This window comes from Heptranchias perlo, chromosome 11 (assembly GCF_035084215.1).
Source record: "Heptranchias perlo isolate sHepPer1 chromosome 11, sHepPer1.hap1, whole genome shotgun sequence".
Classification (NCBI taxonomy): Eukaryota; Metazoa; Chordata; class Chondrichthyes; order Hexanchiformes; family Hexanchidae; genus Heptranchias; species Heptranchias perlo.
The window spans coordinates 47,611,367-47,634,180 of NC_090335.1; the positions used below are offsets into that span (position 1 = coordinate 47,611,367).

Below are 22,814 nucleotides of genomic sequence, written 5' to 3' on the forward strand. Positions count from 1 at the left end.
AGGTCTGACTCTGTTATATCCTCACCTTTAACTTCCTGCTCACTGGTGCTCTGTGCATCATGTGATAGTCCTTCTGGTTCGTTCGTTCTTTGTGTATCTGAGCAGTTAGCAAGGTGCCATGATATGGGTGGGGCTGATGTAGCAGTTGTGGAGGTGCAGCAAATTTGCACACAGCAAGGTGCCACAAGTAGCAATAAAATAAATGATGAGTTAATCTGTGGTGGTGGTGATTTGAGGGATAAATGTTGGCCAGGACACCGGAAGAACTCTCCTGTTCTTTGAATACGGTCTCTTACGTCCACCTGAGGGGTCAGATCGGGCTTCAGTCTAATGTCTTATCTGAAAGACGGCACCGAAAGTACTGCATTGAAGTGACAGCTCAGATTATCTGTCCTGGAGTGGGGTTTGAACCTACAACCTTCTGACTCAAGTCAGTATGCTATCACTGAGCCAAAGCTGAAACTTCATCTTCCATCCCAGAGTTTTAAAGCCAAGCATCCTGAGCTGAATATAAATCTCAATCAGAATGGTGTCAAATTTTAATTGTATGCTTTACAAATAATTTATTTAGTCTATCTAGTTACACTTCCTACTTGGAAATGATTTGGAACCACCGCAGTTTACAATTTCTGTTTTTTTTTCCCCCTCTTCCTCCTCCCCACCCCGAGCCAAAATTAAAAACCTAAAGTTTACCTCTTGGGGAATAGTGTTTGAAAGGACATTTGGCTCAGTGGACCATGTTCAAAGTTGATTATAGGCCATCAAACATGTGAAGATTTTTGATTCTGTAGGGCATCAGTGGTGGTCTAATTTGAATAGAATGACAAATGGTTCCAGTTGCAAAGAATCCAATGACCAGATGGTTCAAAAGAATGGCAGAAATCATGATTAAAGAGTAATATGAGCTGCTGCTTGCATTGTCCAGGGAGCAATGTTGCTTTTCAATAGTGTGCACTATGAACAAGGGTGAGGGCGATGAAACAACAACTTGAGTTCATATAGTGCCTTTAAGGGACAGGCGAGAAGAAAGCCTCCTTCAACAAGTACATAGCTGACAGAGAGGTTTTATTTTAATAACTGAATGAATTGTTAAGTATTTCTGTTTTGTAATGTTGTCTTGCAGTTACTGATGCCAGCCTTTGTTGACACTTGTCAGTTTGGGAATGCTAAAGAATCTATCTGTTATCCTTCCAAATGCAGTCTAGGTCCTGGGAAGCTGCCAGGTCCTATAATTGTTCTAGCTGTGTAGAATGGGTCATTGATTACACACTGATGTTCTGTACTCACTTACAATGAAGTCTGGACAGTGTTGATAGAAGCTTGATGTTTCAGTCTCTATCTTGCAGCATATAAAGTAATAAAATAAAGGGGTAAAGCTAAACTTATACACATTATTGATTAGGCCTCAAGTTAGAATATTCTGTCCAGTTTTGGGTGCCTTACTTTAGGAAGGATGTCAAGGTGATTCACTAAGGTGATATCAGGTATCAGAGAGGTTTTAGTTATAAAGACTAGAGAAACTCATTCTCTTTTCAGGTCAAAAAAAGTCAAGGGGAGATCTGATGGAGAAAAAATAATGGGGGTTAGGGGAAAAAACAATTTCCACTGGTAAGTGAATTGGTCATTTGAAGGCGTATATTTAAGATTGTCGCCAAAAAACAAAGGGAGACACTAGGATATTGTTTTTTAACGCATTAGGTTGATAGAATGTCTTACCAGAAACGATGTTACATAGAGATAAAAGTTAGCTGAAACATGTCACAGCTGACAGGTCAAGGGTGTGAAACAAGATGTTACCGAGACACCAAGTAAAAATCCTGATTCTTTTATAACTATCCCTTTTTTAAGCTTCGGAGTGTTCTGGTTTTGTTAATAATCCTGATGCACTCTTTCATTAAACAGTGATCCCAGATGGACTGACTGTGTTATCTGGAAAATCCAGAAGTGTGAAGTCTGCAAATTACACTGAAGGGAAACCACTGGAACTTCAATGTGTCGCCACCACCACGTCATCTGTTTTCACCCATCTCTCTGTCACATGGCAGTTAAAGTCAGAAGAAAATGGTAGTGTGATTCAGGAGAACATTCTGTCATTCACTGAAGATAACAGATTTCAGCCTGGTGATTCATACAAAAATAGGTATCAGAGTGGTGATATTAGAATGGTCATGGAAACAAATGGTGTCTTCAAATTGATTATTGCCCACTTGCGACCTGAGGACCATGGTGTTTACTCCTGTGTAGTAGCAGAATGGGTCAGAGAAGATGGCTCCAATTGGAAAAAAATCCAGGAAAAAAGTACAGACATTGCATCGATCAAAATACAGCAGTTAGGTATGTTCTATTTGCAGTAAATTATCCTGTAATTCAGGAATAGGTTAAATCTTCATGCAAATATTGCTGAATAACCATTCCTCACTTTCCTGGGTATACCAGTGGTTTGGATAGAGTTGCTAGTATAGGGGTTAAAAACGGTGCAAATTTAACAATTAATTTCAGCAAGCTGTTCAACATTTGGGGAATGCAATTTGAAAATTTGTGCTCCTTTTTTTTATTTTGGTTTTCTTCTTTCTCACTTTTTGTTCACCCTCTGTACTAACTAAACAGCATCTCAAGTGCATCGGGCCAAAAAAAGACAAATGGAATACGGGGTGGTACGACAAGAGTTGTAGAATATAAAAGTAGAGATGTAATGAATCTATTTAAAACCTGTAAGATTACAGTTGGAGTACTGTGTGCAGTTTTGGGCACCGCGCGTAGGAAGGATGTTGATGAAATAGAGATGGTCCTGTGAAGTTTCACTAGGATGCTGCCTGGTAGGAGGAAATACAAATGCAAAAAGATGTGAAAAATTGGGACTGTTTTTGTTAGAAAATAGATGATGGGATGATTTGATAGAAGTGTTTAAAATTATGAAGCTATGGGCTAGAATAGATAGAAATGAGACTGTTTCCAGTGGATGATGGATCTTGTGGGAATTCCTTGTACACCTTCCTCTTTCATTCTCCCAGGTTTAGTTTTATCTTGGGTGTGGTTATTACTAGACCATCCTCAAAAATGTACACACTGCGCCTCCACAAAGCTTGTGTCTTGACCAACACTTGAACGTTTAACACAAACTCCCAACTTTCTGGGATCTGATAGTTGTCAATTTAGTTACATTCAACATACAGTTCATAAGCTTTCAGTCCCCGTGATAGTCTTTGTAGTGGCTGGGTCCAGCTGTGTGCTGTTGCCTTTCCGAACTCCGTCTCCACTGACTACTGTTGCATGCTTTTGTTGTTGACTGTGGATTCGCCCACAGACTGGATATTAGTCCGAACAATAGATACCGTCCAATTTCCATTTCCAGTTTTTTTTTTTAGTTCTGTAAATCAAGCATAGTTTCTGTTACTATCTCAGTTTAAAACATAATTTTTAACCTGCTGTTTTAAATTGGTTAATATGATACCATTTGCTACTTTTTGACATTCTTCTCAGTATTTTGAATCAAGTATATTGATGGGCTAGCTTTATCAATTATGGGGAATGGTCCCTTCCATCTAGGTGCTAAGGGGTGTTCCTTTTTTCCATAATCTATTACCATTACTGGGTTGCCGACCTGATACTCAAAAGGTTCTACCTTTTTTGTCAAAGTATCTTCATCTGTTTTTTTTGATTTGCCCAATTGTTTAGCCATGTAAATGTTTGTGGTCCTGATTGATTATTTTTTTTTTTTGGTACCCAATTTTCATTGACTGCTCCCTGCAACATTGGTGTAACTGTTGGGGTTAACAAGTGACCAGGTGCCCTCATCAACCTTCCGGTCACAGCCTGGTATGGCGATATGCCGGTTATAGAATGTGGGGTAGCTCTGATAGCCATTAAACACATAGGAAGCATATTTGGCCATTGTGCAGGGTGATCGGCACAAAATTTCCTGAGCATCAATTTTTGGGTCTGATTTACTCCTTTCCGCTACCTCCGAGGATTGTGAGTGACGGGAAATGTGTAACTTCTGTTTGATTCCTGTTGTTGTTTGTAACTCGGTGAAGATTTTCCCTGTGAAATGTGACCCCTGATCACTCTCCACCTGTATTGATACTACCCACCTGTGGACCACCTCGTGCAGTAACATGCAAGCTACGGTTAAAGCTGTGTTGGTGCATACCGGGAAAGCCTCTATCCATTTAGTAAATTTATCCAAAATGACTAGACAGTAAACAAAACAACCCAGCACTTGTAGTTGACCAATAAAATCAATTTGAACGTGGGTCCAAGGACCGTCTGGCGGAGGTGCTGACCTTAAAGGCTCTATTGACTCCAGCACCTGGGTTGTGCTGCAGACAAACTAAACACTGACTAACTCTATGAACAATGAATGATTTAAGGGAGGGCCACCAGGCCGATTCTTTAATTTCAGAGATGGTAGTTTCCGATGACGCATGACCGCCCATAGGTAATGAGTGAATGAAAGGTTTGGAAGAAGTCCTCTGCATAACTGGGTGGTGCGCACACAACTGGAAATTGGCACCCGTGCCCTTCTTTCATGAGGACCGAATGTGACTTGTGGATCAAGAGTCGTACAGTGGGCATACGGCATGGGTTGTGGCACTTTGGTGGTGCCACTCGCGAATCTGGCAGTAGAGTTCACTACTCATTCTGTAAGGTGTGCAAGCCACCAGGAGAGGTTGGAGAGTTCACCACTGATACCTGCTGCATGAGAGTAGCTTCCTACGGTGCCCCGTGCTGTGCTGCCGCCTTAGCATGTTGATCAGCCAGCGAGTTTCCGTGGGGAAACCATTCTGCTATGAGCCCTGACTTTCCCAAGGTAGATTGGCACCTTCCTGTCTTGTAGCGCCACCCAAAATTGGGAGAGCATTGCTGCGTGTTCCCGATCTGCAGTACAGAAGTTATTCTGGTGATTCAGTAGTAACAATTGTACTGTTGACGACATAGACACACTCCGAGTAGATGTTGATAGCCACATTAGATATGATGTGAACGGCCGTCAGAAAAGCTGCCATTTCAGCCTACTGTGCACAGTGCATGTTGCATTTATACTAGTACACCTGCTTGGGTAACCACTGCCAATCCAGTATGTGGTTTCCCATTTACGTGGTAGGCTGAGTTGTCAATGTAGACACTTTGCGCATTGCCTATTGGGGTCTTCAGGACTGGGTGGTGATCAAACTGTAAAATGGGCAAGGGACACGTATGTGTCTCCCCTTGGTACAATAAAAGATACGGAATGAGCATTGTCTTTTTAGGGGTGACCTGGAGGTTACGTTCCATCAGCAGCAATGTCCGGTGGTTCAGTCGTTGTGACGCGACCAACGTGTTGCCAGGCTTTAGCAGCAAGTGCAGAGGTGTGTGGGGAGAATGCAACACCAAAGTCTGTAGCCCAGTGATATAAGTAAAATGCTTGACTGCCCAGAAGGTTGCCAAAAGGTGTCGCTCACATGGGTCGAACATCTTCTCCACTCTAGTCAGGATGCGGGATGCATAAGCAATTGGATGTGGCCGCCACTTCCAGGTAAAATGGCTGATTTGGGCCTGGAGCGATTAAGCACGTAGCATGCCCAACTGCTTGCTTCAGCTCGGTTGCTGCATCGGTATGTTTGTTCTTCCAATCCTGCTGAACTGAATCATCATTTCCCTTGAGTAAGTCATACAGCGGCTTAGCAAGTTCTGCAAATTGTGGAATGAACGATTGTTGGTACCCCACCAGCCCCAAAAATGACCAGAGAGTTGTCTTTGACACTGGCTATGGTAGCCTCTGTGTAATCTCCACTTTGTGGGTGTCAGGCAACTTTCCGTTGTGCTATAAACTGATCCCCAAAAAAATACTTCTAATGTAGTAGCTGAGCTTTCTTGGGATTGATCTTTAGACCAGCTGTCCTTAATACTTCAGGATGTTCCGGGCAGACTATCAGATGTTGTTCTCGTGTCCTGGTGGCAATCAAAATATGATCCATCTATTGTAGAACAGACTGAGAACATCCCTTCAGTATAGATGCCTTACAATTGTGGAAGCTTATAGGGGAGTTATGGAACCCCTATGGTAAGCATGTTCAGCTATATTGTTGGTCGTTGAATGTAAATGTGAACTTAAACTGATCCTCTGGGTGAACTGGAACACTCAATGTATTGGAGATATCGAGGGTTGTAAAGATCTTGGCTGTCCTTGGAATCTCTGCCAGCAACGTGGGTGAATTGCTCACAACAGGTGTGCATGAAGGTGTGACTGAATTCAGTTTTCTGTAATCAGTTGTTAATGGTCAACTACCATCTGGTTTCTTTACCAGCCAAATTGGTGACTTCACCATGAATGATCCCTGATGGATCGCAATTTGCTCTTAATTCAATTGCAGCCTGTACATAAGGATGGCCTTCAGTGGGCATTGGATATTGTTTACATTTACCACGAGGTAGGCCGTTAACCCTTATTTCCTTGTCTAGCCTACCACAATCATATTTATGTTTAGCCATCACCCCATCAATCTTGATTAAGATCACTTGAATGCCTGGGTCAGAATGAGTGAGGGGAGGATATGGTTCAAGTTTCTTAATTGCATACACGGTAAAAACATCAAATATAATCGTAGAAGACATATTACCCTGTTGTCCTGTTATAGCTCTTATCCACAAACATTGGTTAGTATAATCAATCAATATCCTGTACCGGGTTAATGCAGCAGATCCCAATAGCCCCCTATTCATTGGCATAGTCATTGCGGCTGGATCAGGTATTAGCATTTGAATACTATCCATATTCAAATCAACATGAGTTAATTGCATAGATTCCTATACAGAGCTGTTAGAGCCTTGCAGTGAATGAACAACCCTTCTGGCTCCTGCAAAGTCAGAGGGGTATAAGGTACGTAAGACAGTGACATTAGAACCAGTGTCCACTAATAACGTCTGCTGTGGGCTCCCTTTGATCACAGCAGTGATGAAAGGCCGATTGTCACATGTCCTCCGGAACCTTATTACTGGATAATTATGGAAGCCAGAAGCTTATCATTGTGAGCCCGGACGAGTTGGCTCACCCTCAGACGCTGGCGCTGAGGCCTCGAATGGACCTGAGGGAGGCCACCCCGGTTAATTGCTGAGTAGCCAATAATGCAATTAATTTGTCCAATTTTAATTCAAGCAGTTTTCTCCTGGCCTTGTACAATTTAGATTAAAAACCCAAATTTCATTAAATCATTTTTATTTTGTACTCTGGTTGATTTTGTGATTGACTGGTGTAAACCAAAAGTGAAGATTGTAGGTAGTCTCCTGATCGTTAATGCATTTTAATAATTTTAAACAAATATAATCATGTCAAAGAATTTGAAGGCACTAAATCAAGTCAAAATTAACACAACTAGAGACACACTCATACACCTTAAAATATTGATTCCTTGCATTGAGTTCATAACCAATGATTCAAATTCAGTTCAAAGCTAAAAACAGAAGGACTCTATCGCAAACAACTCGAGCTTTCGCACACGCACTGAGAGAACAAACGTAAGACTGCTCATGGACTAGAGTTAAACTGCTTTAGCTCTGTAAGGGCGGAGCTTAAGCAAACATCAGAGACACATTTAACAGTAGAAAAGGAACATAATATTTCCCCCTCATGTATTCCATCAAAACTAATTTATCCTTTTTCTCTCGGACCAATTTTAAATTTCTGAAGTTTGCTACTTAAGCCAAATTTAACCCAATTTAAAATCTTGTATAGGGAAGACCCTTTTCTTAAACTTGTATGTTTCCTTCATTTGTGTGCTCCCTTAGGAGGATCATCAACATAGTTATGAAACGCCACCTCCTCCAATGCTCCCTCATTAATCTGATCATCTTCATCACTTTCAAAACCACAACTTCTGAGTCACTGCTTCTACCATAACTGTTCACTGCCCTACCTGACTTCTGAGCGTTTGTATCTGGTTTTGACACTTGCGCTCCATTGTCTCCTCCTTTTAAACATTTCACCCATCTTAATTTTTAGTTGTGCAGAACCATATAGCATATCTGCACACATGCTCTGCTTGCCTGGTTTTATTTCCTTAGCCCTGACCTGTTCTCGTATCCAGGCACATGCCTCCTTGTTTGGTTCATCCCCTTTGGACATAACCAGGATCATTGCCTTACCTAATTTTACGACATCACCTTTTACTTTCTCTTCATATTGGTGGATGCAGTCCTATTCCCCTTTATTACTTGTGCTGCCTAATTGTCTAAGGGTAGCGCACTGCCCTCTCTTAGTCTCTTCAACTAGTTCCCTCCCCCAGTAATTAGATTATGACCCATTACAACCTGAAGGGATTCTGCTTCTGTTACATATGCCTCGCTATTTGCCAAGTCCCACCAGAGTTGCCAATTTGTTGAGATAGAATCATAGAAGTTTACAACATGGAAACAGGCCCTTCGGCCCAACATGTCCATGTCGCCCAATTTATACCACTAAGCTAGTCCCAATTGCCTGCACTTGGCCCATATCCCTCTATACCCATCTTACCCATGTAACTGTCCAAATGCTTTTTAAAAGACAAAATTGTACCCGCCTCTACTACTGCCTCTGGCAGCTCGTTCCAGACACTCACCACCCTTTGAGTGAAAAAATTGCCCCTCTGGACCCTTTTGTATCTCTCCCCTCTCACCTTAAATCTATGTCCCCTCATTATAGACTCCCCTACCTTTGGGAAAAGATTTTGACTATCTACCTTATCTATGCCCCTCATTATTTTATAGACTTCTATAAGATCGCCCCTAAACCTCCTACTCTGGCACCCAGCCCTAGGTTACCCTTCCAATAATTTGCTTGACAGTTCCAATTGGGTATAACAAGGCTTTATTATAACATCAGCAAAATCATCAGTACACACAGTATTTAAGCGACAATAACAGAATGCAAGATTGGTATTACGAGGCTCCAAGTCTTCTGGACAAAAGTGCAACACAAGTAGATCTCGTTCTCTGTTTAGATTTTTTTATGCTTTTTGATTTATATCTTATACTTTTGTTGGATACGCTCACTGTTGCATTTGCTGCAACTCATCTAAAATGCATAGACTGAGTATCTTTGCTCGATTTGGCTTTAAGTGGCTTGTTGCTTACATAGATTGCTGTGTCTTTGTTTGCCTCAATTAGGTGTGAATTTCCTGTACATGATTGATCTTTGATCTTTGTTTATCAAGTAACAAGGTCAAAGGCCCTTAAAATAATTCAACAGTTAACGGTTTCCCAGACCATCGCTGACCTCATCATCTTCGGAGATTTCTTTTTCTCCTCTCCTCCTCCTTTCTCCTAGCCCTCGTGCCCCCCCCCCCCACCCCCCAAAACTGCCTCCAACCTCATAGTCCTCTAACCCCGTACAGCCCGCTTCTACCTCCTTCCCAAGAGCCACAAATAGGACTACCCTGGGAGACCCATTGTTTCAGCCTGTTCTTGCCCCACGGAACTTATCTCAACTTTTTTTTTCTCCTTGTCCAGTCTCTTCCGACCTACATCCGTCACCTTTCTGACACCCTCCACCACTTTAACAGTTTCCAATTCCCTGGCCCAAACTGTCTCCTCTTTACCATGGATGTCCAGTCCCTCTACGCCTCCATCCCCCACCAGGAGCTCTCTGCTTCTTCCTTGAACGGAGGCCCAACGAGTCCCCATCCACCATCACCCTTCTCCGCCTGGCTGAACTTGTTCTTACGTTGAACAACTTCTTTTGAAATAAAAACAGAAAATGCTGGAAAAGCTCAACGCTCACTTCCTCCAAATAAAAGGTGTAGTTATGGGAGCCCATATAGGTCCCAGCTATGCCTGCCTTTTTGTGGGATATGTGGAACATTCCTTGTTCCAGTCCCACTCAGGTCTCCTCCCTCGCCTCTTTTTCTGGTGCGTTGATCACTGTATCAGTGCTGCTTCCTGCTCTTGCCCTGAACGGAAAACTTCATCAACTTTCCTTCCAATTTCCACCCTTCCCTCGCCTTCACATGGTCCATCTCCGACTCATTCCTTCCTTGGCTTCTTTATCTCCATTTCTGGGGATAGGCTGTCGACCAATATCTACTATAAGCCTACCAACTCCCACAGCTACCTTGATTACACTTCCTCCCACCCCGCTTCCTGTAAGGGCTCTATTCCCTTCTCCCAGTTTCTCAGTCTCCATCACGTCTGTTCTGACAATGCCACCTTCCATACCAGTGCTTCTGATATGTCTTCCTTTTTCCTCAACTAGGAATTCCCCTCCACTGTAGTTGACAGGGCCCTTGACAGTGTCTGTCCTATTTTCTGCAATTCTGCCCTCACCCCTTCCCTCCCAGAACTATTGTAGGGTTCCCCCTTGTCCTCACCTTCCACCCCACCAGCCTTGACATTCAACATATCATCTTCCAGCATGATCCCACCACCAAACACATCTTCCCACTCCCCTTTCGGCACTCCGAAGGGACCGTTCCCTCCGCAACACCCTTGTCCACTCTTCAATCACCCCAAACCCGCTCTCCTCCCCACTGCACCTTCCTGTGCAAGTGCAGGAGATGCAACACCTGCCCTTTCACCACCTCCCTTTGCACTGTCCAGGGCCCCAAACACTCCTTCCAGGTGAAACAGCGATTTACTTGTACTGATTTCAATTTAATATACAGATTGGCTGATCGCTTTGCTGAACACCTCTGTTCTGTCTGCAAGCGTGACCCTGACCTGCTGGTCGCTTGCCATTTTAATTCCCCTTCCCACTCTGACCTTTCTGTCCTCAGCCTCTTACACTGTTCCAATGAAGCTCAATGGAAGCTCGAGGAACAGCACTTCATGTCTTGTTTAGGCACTTTACAAACTTCCAGGCTCAACATTGATTTTCAATAACTTTAGATCGTAGCCACTGCTCCCACTTTTTTTGGACAGCAAGTGCTGGTAATGTCTGCTGTTGCCATTTACAGCTACTCTAGACCAACCTTTTGTTTCTTAACTTGTCCCATTATCACCCTCCTTGCCTTGCACTATCACTCTTGCCCTCTACCCTATCGCAGACCTTCCCTTTTGTTCTTTCCTCCCGCCCCTTTCCTTATCTCTGTACTTGCTTAAAAACTTTAACTCATTAACATCTTCCAGTTCTAACGAAAGGTCTTCAACCTGAAACGTTAACTGTTTCTTTCTGCACAGATGCTGCCTCACTTGCTGAGCTTTTCCTGTTTATTTCAGATTTCCAGCATCCGCAATATTTTGCTTTTGATTCAACAGTTAACAGGATTATCTTTTTTTTAATTTCCTTTGTTTGATAAGTTTTGACTAGCTTTATCTTCTCCTTTCCTGGGCAAACGTGATCTTGAGTGACACCATTTGCATCTATACAACAGTCAGTTGATAGGCAGGGACATGTTTTGACTACTTTGATTTGACAATTACCTTGTACAGGACATACATTGTTGACATCTGTTCCCTGATCAATAGAGATCTCTTATCAGCAGAACTGCCAATTCTTGTGTTTTTTAATATTCCATTCTTCTATCTGACCCTTTTGGGCACTGGGCACTTTTTTAGTATAAGCTAGCTACTTTTATTCTCTTGCAATATTATCTTCGAGCCGGTCCACAGTATTCCTGGCCTATGTCCACATTTTAAAATAGGTTCGATAGGTGGTTAAAGGAAAGAGGGATATGGGAACAGAATGGGCATATGGAATTAAGACTACTGCTCATGTGCAGGAAATATAATTCAATGCAAGCTAACTCCCTTCTAACTTAAATATATCTTGTTCCTTTGAGACTGACTTGATGATGTACCTCATGCATGATCTCGGTCAAGGTGTACTGCAACACCCTTCAGACAGAATGGCCAAGTTCAGATAACTGTTGGGGTTTGGAATGCACTTGGGAGAAACCTTACTAATTTCTGTATTACAGCCCAGATCCTAAAGGTCACTACAATCGGAGGGAGCCTCACTTTGAACAAGGGTGACTGGATTGATCTCATCTGCAGTGTAACAGGAGTTGAAGACACGGTCACGGTTGAGGTCAGCTGGTATTTAAGCACATCTCCAGCAACTGATGCTCCAAACAAGAAACCTCTTGTGCACATGAACCGTGCAGCAGTAGTGAACAATTCAGATTTTGTCTCACTAAGCAGGAGTAGTGGCAGCGACTACAGACTGAGAGTGCTACAAATTGATGAAACAGACAGTGGATATTACTACTGTGCAGCCTTTGTCTGGATCCAGTATGCTAGTGAAATGTGGCACAAAGCAGCAGAGAGAAGGTCCAATCCTGTCAGTGTCGCTGTTAATCTTCTAGGTAATTTCATTCTTCAGTGTTTTACAAATGCTAGAATAATTGTTGATTATGCCCAATGGTACATGTGAAGTAACAGAACATTTACCTGGAATAGGAATGGGAGTAGGCCACTCAGCCCCTCAAGCCTGTTCTGCCATTCAAATTAGATCATGGCTGATCTGCATCAACTCCATTTACTTGCCTTGTGTCTTGTGTTCATTACATCTGAAAATGACACCTTGACACATACATTGTACAATATTAAAATGGAAAAGATTCTAATTAAACCACTTACATAAAGCTAACTCACATTAGCTGTCTTTTTGCGAAGAATGGTGGTTGCAAGCGGGTTTACGCTATTGGAAAGCACATTCCAACAGTATCCTTTACGCTAAAAGGAAGGCACCCTTTGAATAATGGACATCCTACATACTAAGGGGACCCGAGGCTGTAGCTGGTCAGCTGCCAGGTTCATATTGATCGGGTCACAGATTGTAGGTGGACATTCATAGTATAAAAATCCTATTCTAAGTGAAATGTTCTTATAACAGGATTTCGCCTGCTTAACATGTTTATTGATAAAAATCCAACAAACTTTTTATATTAATTTAAAATAGTTACATATGGGATCGCGTATAAGTACATTGAACTGTATCCAGTGGCTTTTCTGTAGTTAGTTAGTGTTAATTTCGAGGTTCACATTACAGAGGTAAACTTTGTTCTAATCACAACCACAGCTCCTACATATACTGTTCAGCTAACCTCCACGAAGATACCTAGTTCCTCGGGGGAGGCAGCAGAGCTTGAGTGCCGAGTGTTGGATTTACAAAATGCAGACGATGTGAAGCTGACTACGACCTGGTATTTCAACCCAAAAGGGCAGGATGGTGTTGCCAAAGGAAGTGTTCCTATAGCAACGATGGATCAGGATTGGACACTAAAATTGGACGATAAGTATAATGAGCGAGCAGAAAAGGGAGAGATCATTTTTATGAAGCCTGCGCTACATGTTTTCAAGTTTCAGATGCAACATGCTCTTGTCTCTGACAGAGGAGAATATTTTTGCAATGTTTCTGCCTGGATTAAACAACGAGATGATGCGTGGTTGAAAAAACAGGAAATCTCTTCAGTCGCCATTGATGTGTTTTGGAAAACGGAAGGTAAAATGTTCCTACAGTTTCTGCAAGGTCTCTGGTTTGTTTTTTAAATCCTGTGTTTTGCTGTCGTTTTAAAACTTTTTTTTCTTTTTAAAAATATAGAACAATATTTAAATTCTTGGTCAACACTTGTAAATGCTGTTGCAGACAAGTTTGAGGATGTTTTTTCTTCTGTGAAAGTTATTTTTGAGAATGTTTAAATGGTTTACATTGGCCAGATTTTTTTTAAAATCCCCTCCTTTTCCATGCTGCCAACTCCTAGGGAGGTGCCTAACCTCTGCTCATTCTCCATGACAACATGGTTGAGATTGGGCGAACAAGTTGTGGGGTGCTGTGGGCACTAACTCTCATCCTACCCTTTCATTGTGCACTATACCCTGCTATCTCTAGTAGAATAATTCATGACTAAGGTTAGTATGTAGTATACATCATATATAATGCCTTTAGATAGTAGCAGCTGCTGGTTTAGAATTACAATGAACCTGTCTTTCATTGCATTTAACGTTCCCTTAATTTCTTAGACCCAAGCCTGAGTATTACAGCGACAGAGGAGAAACCAGTATCTACGAGAGGCAACACTTTTGAGATGACTTGTAGTGTTTCTGCAGAGCATGTTGAAGTGCCTCATTACTCAGTGGTTATAGCAATGAATGAACCAGCCTTTACTGATGCAAAGGATAGCAAGAGGCTAATTTCGTTGACTCGAGACTCAGTGGTCAAACTGGAGAAGTGGGACATCAAGGATCGGTCGGAGGATGTTGTTCTAGAGAAAGTCGGTGACAAAGAATTCCGTTTCCGGCTGTACAGGACCCAATTTTCCGATGAAGGATCGTATTACTGTATTGTCCATGCTTGGGTTCCAGATACAAACGGAGGGTGGTCTGAAGCAGTTGCAAACTCATCCAACACAGTAGCTGTTGCCTTTAAAACAGCAGGTGGTTTCTTAATTTAATCAACAAATTGAGGGTCATTAACAGATGAAATGGTGGTGTAGGCATGTGGATCGACAGAAGACTGCTGACCTTGTAATAATATACCATATATAATGTGTGGATGGTTTGATTGTAGTTTAGAATCTGGAAAGCTTACAATCTTGGGTACAGTAGTACAGGTAGGGAGGGAGATAATGCAAATTGACCTAGACAACGTGCATCTCCAGTAGCGGGCTGAATTGGTAAACTGGCAAAGGCTTAGGAGTAACTTACCTGACCTTCTCTCAACTAACAAATCATGGGCAATGTGGAAGACCTAAAGAAGGAGTGGTAAACATGTGAAAGTAACTAGTTTTTAAATTAAAACTCATCATTGGGAATGGATCTTAATTTTAAAAGAAACCAGATTTACAAATACAAAGCGATATTGAAGAAGGGTGGGAGGAAGCTCACATGGAGCATAAACACCAGCATGGACCCATTGGACGGAATGGCTTCTTTCTGTGCTATACATTCTTTTATAATTCTTTATTATATAGTAACTAAGGGAACATTTTTCTATAACTGATTAGATACTTGAACTTTTTGCAGGAGTGTCCCAGCTATTTAACTTTGTGCCTATCATGGAGCTATAGGTATCTCTCAGGTGGATGTAAAAGATCCCATGGCGTTCAAAGAAGAGCATGGGATTTCTGCCAGCGTCCTGGCCAACATTTGTCCCTCAGCCAACACCACTAAAACAGATTATTCATTTTTCTCATTGCTGTCTGTGGGTGGGACCTTGTGCACAAATTGTTCACTGTGTTTTCCTACAGTACAACAGTGACTACACTTCAAAAGTACTTCATTGGCTGTGAAGTACTTTGAGACCTCATGAAGACATTATAAATGCAAACTTCTCCTTCACTGCCTCAAAAATTCAACCAATACAACATACAAGCACAAATAGGACTGAGTTGCCTGGACTGTGCTGCATATGGCCCATGGGCTGTAGTTATGACATCTGTTTTATTGTGTGTACATATAGAATCAGAATTTTTATTTGTGATCTGGAAATTGTAACATTACCTAATTTCCTGGCCCCCATTCATCCCAATCCTACCAGGGATCCCAGTATTGCTACGTAGAAAATCTTCACCTCCTATCTGTAGCCCTTTTGAGGAGTTAGAAAATTCCAAATATTATGGCAAACATTTTTTTGGCATATCCATTGGTCTCTGTCAGGGGTTGAGGAGCTCAGTGTTATATTAGGGGTGTGGTGTTGGCCATTCTTTGGTGGGTTGAGAAAGATGGTAATGATGCACAATGTTGGAGATTTGATCTAAAATGGCTTGCTATGGGTCTTCAACCCTAATATGCAGATACCAGTTTACTTTTGCTATTAAAACTTTTATATGCAAATTTCACAAATTTTTGGTGTGACCAGAATGCATTGCTCAATTCTGGAACATAACCTGCTGCTTTGTTTTTGTTTTTTATGGTTTCCCCCATTGGGCCTTTTTTCCACCTTTTTTTTGTTTTTCATTATTCTCCAATTCCACCCCGCCCCTTATCTTGCCTGGATTGGAAGTGCAAATATTGCATCTGTATTTCCAAAAACCCATGCTTTTTCTTCTTGCCCTACATTCAGCTGTGTTAAAATAACCATTTTTCTTGAACTCATCGAACTTGCCTCCTGGGGTGGGTGGGGGGGAATGAAAATTCAAAAATAAAGTTTTCTGGGAATTTTTTTTTTAAAAACAAAATTGTGGAACTCTTTTTATAACAAAGTCCTAAATCCTAATGAAGTTTCTGTGTGAATGAAACTTGTGAAACAAACCTTAGCATTTTATGCTTATGCAGACAAGTGCTGAGTTCACAAAATTACAGTATACAAGCCTGTAACAGCTTTGATCAAGAACCAGGTCCTGGACCTATCCCACTACCAGTTCAGCAAGTTGAGTGGATTTTCCAAAAGGAGGGTGGGGGTGATTTTTCAGTTGGGAATGATTGGCTTTTCAAGTATGTTGTTTTCCTAAAAGCACAGTGCAGTTGAGCTTTTTAAACTGCTGATTGTACAGAAATCTTACTTGCTCTAAATCAGTGCTCTAAATTGAATAGTCAAACACTGATAACCTGTAAATGATTAACCCACCTTCACTTCACCAGGATCTTTACAGTGTGCTGTGATGAAATCTAGTCTATAAACTGGGATTTGTTTTTGAAACTAAAATCTTACTATATTCCTACAATAAATAATGGAAAGACTATAGTTATTGCTGCTTGTCCTAGTCCCTGTGCTTCAAGTTCCAAAGTCACTTCTGAGCTTTGATCCCTGTGACAGTGTATAATTGTGCTCTGTTCTGCCCTTTCAGCTGTACATTACTATTTTTAGGTTCTCTGACTGCTTATCAACTCACTTTCATTTTTGGCAGTCCAGCTAACTTTTATAAGTGAATATTCTGCCCAATGATCTTGTTAGCATTCATTTAATACAGAGGATTAATGGATATGCTGTTTAATCAGTTTGCAACCACTACTCCTGAAAGGGCACAAGCTGCATTAGGGCTGTAGTAAGTGGGGTTTTCCATGGTGCTATGAAGTTCAAGTTAATTTGTCACTGATTCAAATGTGGTTGCTCTCACTTCACCTCTGGGAGCTTTTAATTTAGCCCAAATGGAGGAAATGAAAATCTTCTGATACAGGACTAGATAGCGCAGCGTGTTGGAACATTGCTATGGTCAAATGGGTAAAGGCACCACCTGTGACACCGAGCTGTACAGACCAGAAGGTTGAAAGTTCGATTTCCAGTCTGTTCTGAGTTAGCTAAAGGATTGGGCTTAGTTGCAAGGTCATCTATAGTTCAATAGCTTGCTGACAATCACCATCCAAAATTCTAAATGAAGAATGGGCACTTTAATGAAGTGTTGGAGGCTAGCCAGTGCCAACAGAACTGTATGCCAGCAAGAGTCAGTGCCTTCAGGACAGGATGGGAGAAAAAATATTTGTTAAAATAAAATTTAGCATTTCACTTATGATCTGGGTTCTAATGCTGCCCAACCACAGAGTGAATGTTCTCTCTTATTTTCTGTCTGTTAAGCTCATAAGTTATATATGTAAAGCATTTTCTGTCCACCTTCTAATATGTGCAGTTCCAAAGTTTTAAAATTGCACTTAAATTTAATACGGAGTATAATAGATAATGACTTATTTTCTTATCTATTAACTTGTCTCGTGTTACACTCCAGCTCCCCGGTTTAATGTAACTTTGCAGTCTGAGAAGACTCGTGTGTATCAAGGTGAGACTGTGGAGATGAACTGCACTGTTGACCTGTCGGAGATACCTAACAACTCAGGTAATTTTAGGAAAACTATCCCAGATCTGTCATGGGTATCATTCTTTTTTCCCCAAGAGTATGTTCTTCTGATGGGCTCTTAGGCTTCATGCAGGTTGCATTAGAAATCTTCCAGGCAGCCATGGTGAGTCCTTCTATTCAACAGCTACTGCTGTTCAGGAATCTGCTATGGCTTCTATCCATACAGCTTCTCATACTCCTCCCAAAGTATATTATGTAATATGTGTGGGGAGGGGGCACAATGAATAGAGACAACTTACTGAAGGAATAGTACTCTTCATTCTTCAAATTAAGTTCACCCACCCTATGTACTATAATCAGGACCAAGCAATAAGATTCTTGAGTTCTGTTATTAAAGTCTTCCATCTAAAATAAAAGAATGTTGACACAAAGAAAGAAGTTAATGAAACAAGTGTTAGCGGCAGAAAGTACTAACAGAAGATTTATTCTTGTATGGCAGGGGTGGTTGAGGTGACCTGTAGCTCTTGAAGGGAAGAGGAAGTGGAAATATAAATACTTGAAATAAAAATGTAGAATTTTGTTTTGTAAGAAGACCTGTTTTGTTTTCTAATTTGATCTCTGTTGGCCGTAAACAATTGTGGGAAAAGTATGGATTGGGTGATGTATGGGTTGGGAAGATCCTGTGGTATATTACCGATGGGAACCCTAAAAAATCCTCCCCTTCTCTCTGGCTAAATTCTGTTCCCTTTCGATCGATGTCTGTGATGCATAGAGAATGTTGAATGTTGCTTTCTATGAGCCCAATGGACTAGTGAATCTTAATTTTTTTTATTATTGTGGATTGTGCAGGCTCATGCTAATTAAAGGTGTATGGTACTCTTGGGCACGATAGCATTGGTATACATTTTTCACATGAAGTTGTTCCCTGTACAACTCACCCACTACTGCCTCCCCTCTCCGGCAAAACTTTGTTTCAAAGGTCATTTAAAATGCTTCCTCCTGAGAGGGACAGTTGCACCTGAAGGTGGTAACCCAAAAGCACCCTCATAGACACTGGCTACATAAGGTCACCTTTCTGGAGAAGTATCTTACATTTAAAGTCCTTTACTTACTCCAGCCAAGAGTGACATTTCCACTTTAATTTGAACCAACTAAAGCTTTTAATTCAGTCCAAATGAGCAGTGTGCTGTAGTGTAAATGCCTTTGACTTTGTTGAGTCCATATTTTTGTTTTACTGAGGCTTTTGACTTTAACCCAATTCTGAGTGAGGTTAATCTCTGCTGCACCGAATAATCTATTTGAGCCAAAAGTCAGTTATGGTTTCTTTACTCTGCAGTCAATAAAGGTTTATCCAATCTTTTTACTGACAAACCCTTTTAGCTTTCAAATACACACATCTTTGATAAAACTTTCAAAATCGACTAATGCAAATTTTTTAAATATTTGTTCATGGGATGTCTGTGTCGCTGGCAAGGCCAGTATTTATTGCCCAGCCCTAATTGCCCTTGAGAAGGTGGTGGTGAATCGCCTTCGTGAACCACTGCAGTCCGTGTGGTGAAGGTTCTCCCACAGTGTTAGAGTTTCAGGATTTTGACCCAGTGACGATGAAGGAACGGCGATATATTTCCAAGTCGGGATGGTGTGTGACTTGGAGGGGAATGTGCAGGTGGTGGTGTTCCCATGTGCCTGCTGCCCTTGTCCTTCTAGGTGGTAGAGGTCATGGGTTTGGGAGGTGTTGTCAAAGAAGCCTTGGTGACTTGCTGCAGTGCATCCTGTGGATGGTGCACACTGCAGCCATGGTGCGCCGGTGGTGAAGGAAGTGAATGTTTAGGGTGGTGGATGGGGTGCCAATCAAGCAGGATGCTTTGTCCTAGATGGCATCGAGCTTCTTGAGTGTTGTTGGAGCTGCACTCATCCAGGCAAGCGGAGAGTATTCCATCACACTCTTGACTTGTGCCTTGTAGATGGTGGAAAGGCTTTGGGGAGTCAGGAGGTGAATCATGTGCCTGCTCTTGTAGCCACAGTATTTATGTGGCTGGTCCAGTTAAGTTTCTGGTCAGTGGTGATCCCCAGGATGTTGATGGGGGATTTGGCAATGGTAATGCCATTGAATGTCAAGGGGAGGTGGTTAGACTTTCTCTTGTTGGAGATGGTCATTGCTTGGCAGTTGTCTGGCATGATTGTTACTTGCCACTTATCAGCCCGAGCCTGAATGTTGTCAGGGTCTTGCTGCATGCGGGCATGGACTGCTGCATTATCTGAGGGGTTGCGAATGGAACTGAACTCTGTGCAATCATCAGCGAACATCCCCACTTCTAACCTTATGATGGAGGGAAGGTCATTGCTGCAGGAATTCCTCAGGGCAGTGTCCTTGGCCCAACCACCTTCAGCTGCTTCAATGTCCTGGGGCTGAGATGATTGGCTTCCAACAACCACTACCATCTTTGTGCTAGGTATGACTCAGCCACTGGAGAGTTTCCCCCTGATTCCCATTGACTTCAATTTTACTAGGGCTCCTTGGTGCCACACTCGGTCAAATGCTGCCTTGATGTCAAGGGCAGTCACTCTCACCTCACCTTTTGGAATTCAGCTGTTTTGTCCATATTTGGACCAAGCCTGTAATGAGGTCTGAAGCAGAGTGGTCCTGGTGAAATCCAAGCTGAGCATCGGCGAGTAAGTGCAGCTTGATAGCACTGTCAACGACACCTTCCATCACTTTGCTGATGATTGAGAATAGACTGATGGGGTGGTAATTGGCCAGATTGGATTTGTCCTGCCTTTTGTGGACAGGGCATACCTGGGCAATTTTCCACATTGTCAGGTAAATGCCAGTGCTGTAGCTGTACTGGAACAGTTTGGCTAGAGGTACAGCTCGTTCTGGAGCACAAGTCTTCAGCACTACAGCCGGGATGTTGTCAGGGCTCATAGCCTTTGCTGTATCCAGTGCACTTAGCCACTTATCACGTGGTGTGAATCGAATTGGCTGAAGACTGACTTCTGTGATGGTGGGGATATCTGGAGGAGGCAGAGATGGATCATCCACTCGGCACTTCTGGCTGAAGATGGTTGCAAACGCTTTAGCTTTGTCTTTTGCACTCGCGTGTTGGAGTCTGCCATCTTTGAGGATGGGGATGTTTACATCCTCCCGTTAGTTGTTTAATTGTCCACCACCATTCACGACTGGATGTAGCAGGACTGCAGAGCTTTAGTCTGATTGTGGAATCGCTTAACTCTGTCTATAGCATGTTGCTTCTGTTGTTTAGCATGCATGTAGCCCTGTGTTGTAGCTTCATCAGGATGGCACCTCATTTTTAGGTATGCCTGGTGCTGCACCTGGCATGCTCTTCTACACTCCTCATTGAACCAGGGTTGATCCCCTGGCTTGTTGGTAATGATAAAGTGAAGAATATGCCGGACCATGAGGTTACAGATTGTGCTGGAAAATAATTCTGCTGCTGATGGCCCACAGCACCTCATGGATGCCCAGTTTTGAGCTGCTGATCTGATCTGAATCTATCCCATTTAGCACTGTGATAGTGCCACACAACACGTTGGATGGTGTCCTCAGTGCGAAGATGAGACTTCATCTCCACGTGGACTGTGCGGTGGTCACTCCTACCAATACGATCATGGACAGATGCATCTGAAACAGGTAGATTGGTGAGGATGAGGTCAAATAGGTTTTTCCCTTGTTTTGGTTCGTTTACCCACCTGCTGCAGGCCCAGTGTGGCAGTTATGTCCTTCAGGACTCTGCCAGCTCGGTCAGTAGTGGTGCTACCGAGCCACTTTTGATAATGGATATTGAAGTCCCCACCCAGAGTATATTCTGTGCCCTTGCTACCCTCTGCTTCCTCCAAGTGGTGCTGAACATGGAGGACTGATTCATCAGCTGAGGGAGGGCGGAAGGTGGTAATCAGCAGGAGGTTTCCTTGCCCATGTTTGACCTGATGCCATGAGATTTCATGGGGTCCAGAGTCAATGTTGAGGACTCCTGGGGCCACTCCCTCCTGACTGTATCACTGTACCGCCACCTCTGGTGCGTCTGTTCTGCCTATAAAACTATAAAATATTTCGATGTGTTTGATTTTGTTTAGCAGCTGAATAGTTAAGAAAACTTGTGACCTGAGCAGGCCGGAGCTAGTTCAGTACATTGTTGACATATTGCAGTGCAAGATGCACTTTTTACCAGGAAGTTCTGCTACTGTGATTGCTGTTATCTACCTGAGCATTGATGCTGTTCTAGTAATACAATATGCAACTGCTTCTACCCTTAATCTAGTGTCCTTTGAAGCCAGAGCATTTTGTTTTATTATGAAATATTGGTGAAAAACATTTTATGAGCATGACTTGGTTTTCTTGGCCTCCTTGCAGGAAATTCCCAACCTCTCCAATGATCCTTCCCTCTGCCAGCATTACAGACACTAACGTCTCTGTCTCTTGCTCTTGTGCGGGCATGGATCTATCCTCTGCTGCTTCCCAATCCCCTGAACTCCTGCACTGATTAAACCAACCCATTTTGACTTGAAATCCTTAAAGATTACTCTAATCCTTTGGATACTGACGGCTTTTTTAACTTTCAAAATATGCACATGAAACAAGCTGTTCAATATTTCTCACGCCCTGGTGCTTTTATGATAAATGAGGGGAAAGGTTTAAATTTTGGTGCAGGAAATGTAATGCAGTTCTTGAGTAGAATTGAATTTAAATATGTACATGGTTGTAATGGACTATTCATTAATTAAAATTTTTGGTTTATTGATCTTCCTCCTAGATGTCTTGTATGAGGTAGAATGGTTCTTGATCCAACAGTTCTCCGTTAACACAACCCAAAGTCCCCTGGTGCTGGTAGATCAGAGGTCAGTGGTGACACACCTGAAAGACGACATCACCAACGAAATCAGCGTTGAACGAGTCAGCATGCACGAATTCCGTCTACGAATACACTGTTCTGAGAAGAATATTGCTGGCAATTACTTCTGCAAAGTAACACCTTGGATAAAATCCGAAACTGGAATGTGGCAGAAAATGCCACCACAGCAATCTGATTCGCTTTCAGTACGCGTCGATATTTCAGGTTAGTTTTGATTTACTCATAAAGGAGATGCCATTAAGCAAATCACAAGTACATTGTTCCTTGATATAGTTAGGATTTCTTGCCAGTTTACCTGGAAATTTTTCATTTTTTTTAACGAAAA

The 22,814-nt window shown here is 42.2% G+C and overlaps 1 protein-coding gene across 1 annotated transcript in view; it reads left to right on the top strand.

The window, feature by feature from the left end:
• The window catches only part of LOC137327288 (prostaglandin F2 receptor negative regulator-like), a 61,886-nt gene that overhangs the window by 34,276 nt on the left and 4,796 nt on the right, over nucleotides 1-22,814 (top strand). The window contains exons 3-8 of the mRNA XM_067992941.1: nucleotides 1,903-2,334; nucleotides 11,868-12,254; nucleotides 12,971-13,393; nucleotides 13,912-14,325; nucleotides 17,550-17,657; nucleotides 22,391-22,693. Coding sequence (XP_067849042.1) covers nucleotides 1,903-2,334; nucleotides 11,868-12,254; nucleotides 12,971-13,393; nucleotides 13,912-14,325; nucleotides 17,550-17,657; nucleotides 22,391-22,693 — 2,067 coding nt within the window. The remainder of the gene's footprint in view (nucleotides 1-1,902; nucleotides 2,335-11,867; nucleotides 12,255-12,970; nucleotides 13,394-13,911; nucleotides 14,326-17,549; nucleotides 17,658-22,390; nucleotides 22,694-22,814) is intronic.